At 45.3% G+C, this 3,756-nt stretch overlaps 1 protein-coding gene across 1 annotated transcript in view; it reads right to left on the bottom strand.

Moving 5' to 3' along the window:
* The window catches only part of RGSL1 (regulator of G protein signaling like 1), a 100,651-nt gene that overhangs the window by 95,454 nt on the left and 1,441 nt on the right, over positions 1-3,756 (bottom strand). Inside the window, exon 2 of the mRNA XM_008074404.2 lies at positions 1,595-1,677. Coding sequence (XP_008072595.1) covers positions 1,595-1,677 — 83 coding nt within the window. The remainder of the gene's footprint in view (positions 1-1,594; positions 1,678-3,756) is intronic.

The raw sequence follows: 3,756 nt of genomic DNA, 5'->3' as shown, positions 1-3,756 counted from the left end.
CTCGGCTACTCGGAAGGCTGAGGCAGAAGGATCACCGGAGCCCAGCAGGTCGAGGCTGGGGTGGCCGGGAGCGGCCACTGCACTCCAGTCTGGGTGACAGAGTGAGACTCCAACTCAAAAGAAAGAAAGAAAGTAAATTTAAAAAAAAGAAGTCTGTCCTTTCTACTTGGAAGGCTGAGATGGAAGGATCACTTGAGCCCAGCAGGTCAAGGCTGTGGTGGCGGTGAGCCTGCCACTGCACTCCAGCCTGGGCGACAGAGTGAGACTTAACACCCATCCCTCACGTTAGATTCGGAATTCCTTGAGGACAGGGGTGCTGTCATTAATATGTATGTCCTTAATACCAAACCCAGGGACTAGAACAAAGAAGCTACCCAATAACCATTTGTAGGATAATTTAAAGTGTTTTTTACCACTTTTCTGAAATTTTACCTTTTAACAGGTAATATCCCCTGGTAAAGCGTCCATTAAAATAAAGTATAATTTACAAGCCACTAGTGTTAAAATGTCACCAAAAAACTAAACCAAAAAAGATGCAGAGTAAGTCTGGGTTTGGGCTTAGGAATATTTTGATGTTTGAGGTTTGTTGTAGTTACATAGATTGAGGAAATATTTCGACTTTGCTCTGGTTAACAACTTAGCTGTTGCTGTGTGCTAAGTACCTGAGTAAAGGAAATAGAGCAGAATAAATACTCTTCAGTCCTTATCCTGCAGGAATTTACAGTCTACGGGGACACACACACACACACACACACACACACACACACACACACCAGAAGAGAATTGCACAACACCAGGGTGCGCACAACACCAGGGTGCGCAGCAGCAGGGAGAAGTTCCAGTCAGGAGGTTCCAGTTGTGAGGACCGAGGAATTCCTCAAGGAAAATAGAACTTAAGCCGAGATTTGAAGGATGGTTAAGACATTGGTAAGTGGGACTATGGAAAAGACATTCCAGGCAGAAAGAAAAACAGCCTGGCTGGGCACGGGGCTCACGTCTATAATCCCAGCACTTTGGGAGGCCGAGGTAAGAGGATTGCCAGAGCGCAGGAGTTTGAGACCAGCCTGGTGACTTGGCCAGACCTCGGGTCTACAACAAATAAAAAAAGTAGCTAGATGTCAAGGCACATACCTGTAGTCCCAGCTACTTGGAAGGCTGAGGTGGAAAGATGGCCTAAGCCCAGCAGGTGGAGGCTGCAGTGGCCCTGAGCATGCCACTCCCCTCCATCCTGGGTGACAGAGTGAGACTCTAACAACAACAACAAAAAGCCAGCCCAAGGAGTGGTTCAGAGGTGGGGGAATGCCAGGTGTACCCAGCGAGGGTAGAGTGACCATCATTGGAGCCGTGGATGCCAGCAGAGGGTGTAATGGGAAATAACTTTGGACATCCAAAGGCAGTTAAGGAGACTGGGGATTTAGGATTTTATTTAGAGCTGGTTCTGCTTCACATGTATTTGCTCAAATTAAGAGAGTTTTGATTTAGGAAGAAATTTAGTAAAAAAGAAAAGAAGGAACGAAAAGCAAGCACTTATCTCAGTGAGATTCATAATTCAGCTGTTAATACAATATTTAGATTTCAGTCTAAGAATGCTTACCGGGAGAGAAAGAAATGTGTTGAAAAAATCGGCAAAGATTTCATCCTCTAGCAGAATTATAAGATTTGTAGAACCGATTATCTCTATATGGAGACAAGGAATAAAGAAAAGCAAACCAGGATTGCATTCAGGTGAAGAAAATGAAGCAATTGAATATATCATTTAATATGGCCGAATCTTGGAATGATGAGGACTTCAGGGTCACCTAACTTAATTTCTCCCCTTGGTCAGGACTTTTCTCTACACCATTCGCTTATATGTTCCCAGCTGCAGGGAGCTCACTGCCTCATAGGGCTACCCATTCCCTTTGTGAAGAGATGAAATGGTTAGAGCTATTTTTCTTACTGTGAACTACCTTCCTTTACCTTCTTTCTGTTTGTAGAAACTCTGCCCTCTGAAGCTTGACAGAATTCACCTAAGTCCTTATAAAAGGGACAGTGCTACCAATATTTATAAAGACATCATGAACTTCTGCTCACTTCCTCCAACCACTCTGCTAGTCACTAAGCAATTCTTCAGTCATGGGTCCCATGGCCTCCCTCCCATCTGGCTCCTCTCTCTTTGGCTGGAGTGGCACCCACAGCCGAGCACTCATTCTGAATGTTTCCCAGGGCAGAGCATGTGACAATTAACTGTTGGCTGTGTTGCATCTCATATAGCGTGGCTGGAAACTGGGTTAGCCATTGGGTCTCTCACATTACACAGTCAACTCCAATGTGCTTTATTTACAGTCACCTTTCAGACATCACGGGCAGGAAGTTACATTGATTCCAGTCAAATTTCAACTTGTTCGTTTGGGTCCAACATCACATTTTGATATTCTTGAATACTGATTTGGTCATGTAACATATTTATTACTTCTCTCAGGTTTGATCATTGTGCTGCCAAGTTAATCTAAGCAGATAAAGGTTGAATGACGTGAAGCCAAGCATAGAGACGCCAGGTGAGCTAGGCAACTCTTCCAAATTTAATTCACTATCTATGCTCTTTAGAGCACAGTGTTCAGCTAGTGAATAATTAGCCAATTGTTTTATCAATGGCCCAATTTTACTCTCTCATACTCAAAAGTTCACCATGAAAGACTGTAAAATGGGTCTAAATATAACACACAAGGCTTCTCTCTTTTGCTAGTGAAGCATCTGATAAGGATGGCAAATGCCTCTCACAGTCAGTCAATGGCAGTTATGATAACACATGAAAGCTAAACAATCACCTCCGTCACTTTTCCTGATGACATTGAGTGGCTATTGGCTTCATATAATAGAAACAGAAATAGAAACCCCAAAATCAAGCACTGTCATGAGTTACAGAGCTGATGCCAGCATCTGTCCTCTGTCCCACAGACATCTTTTCTCTTCCTGTTAAGTGCTATAAATGTGTTTTCTTCCTGTATCCTTCCCCAGCCCTCTGCTCTTCTTTTTTTTTTTTTTGAGTTGGAGTCTCACTCTGTTGCCCAGACTGGAGTGCAATGGCCGCTCCCGGTCACGGCAGCCTCGACCTGCTGGGCTCCGGCAATCCTTCTGCCTCAGACTTCCAAGTAGCTGGAACTATAGGCGTGCGCTACCACGCCCTGCTCATTTTGATTTATTGTAGAGATGAGGTCTCACCAAGTTGCCCAGGTGGGTCTCGAACCCACGGGCTCAGGCAATCCACTCACCTCAGCCTCCCAAAGGCGTGGGATTACAGGCTGAGCCACCCAGCCCGGCTTCTGCTCTTCTTCTTATGAGCAGTCCCTGATTTATTCTTCGCAGATGATTCCAAAATCTGTTTTCAGTCCACACTTCTCTCCTTGACTCAAGCTTTAAATATCCAATGAGCTATAGAACATCTCTACATGCACGTCCATCAAGTACTGTCAGCTCAATGTGTTCACCATGTCCAGCCTCCTCCCAACCTTTTCCTATATTCCCAGTCTCAGTTACTGGAACCATCACGCATTCAACTATCTAAACCGGAAACCTGAGCGTGCGCCCTCCCTCCCTCCCTCTCTCTCCTCTGTCTCTCTCTCTCTATCTCTGTCTCTCTCAGCATCTCTCTCTTTCACTCACTCCCTCTCCCCTCACTCTTGGTCTCTCGCTAGTGCTCTCTCCCTCTTCCTCCATCTCTCCTTCCCTCCCTCCCTCTCACTCTTGCGCTACACACACACACACACACACACACAC

This window comes from Carlito syrichta, unplaced genomic scaffold, assembly GCF_000164805.1.
Source record: "Carlito syrichta isolate Samal-C Ts95f unplaced genomic scaffold, Tarsius_syrichta-2.0.1 Scaffold316427, whole genome shotgun sequence".
NCBI lineage: Eukaryota > Metazoa > Chordata > Mammalia > Primates > Tarsiidae > Carlito > Carlito syrichta.
The sequence above is the reverse complement of the archived record's forward strand: the minus strand, read 5'-3'. Positions and strand labels throughout refer to the sequence as shown.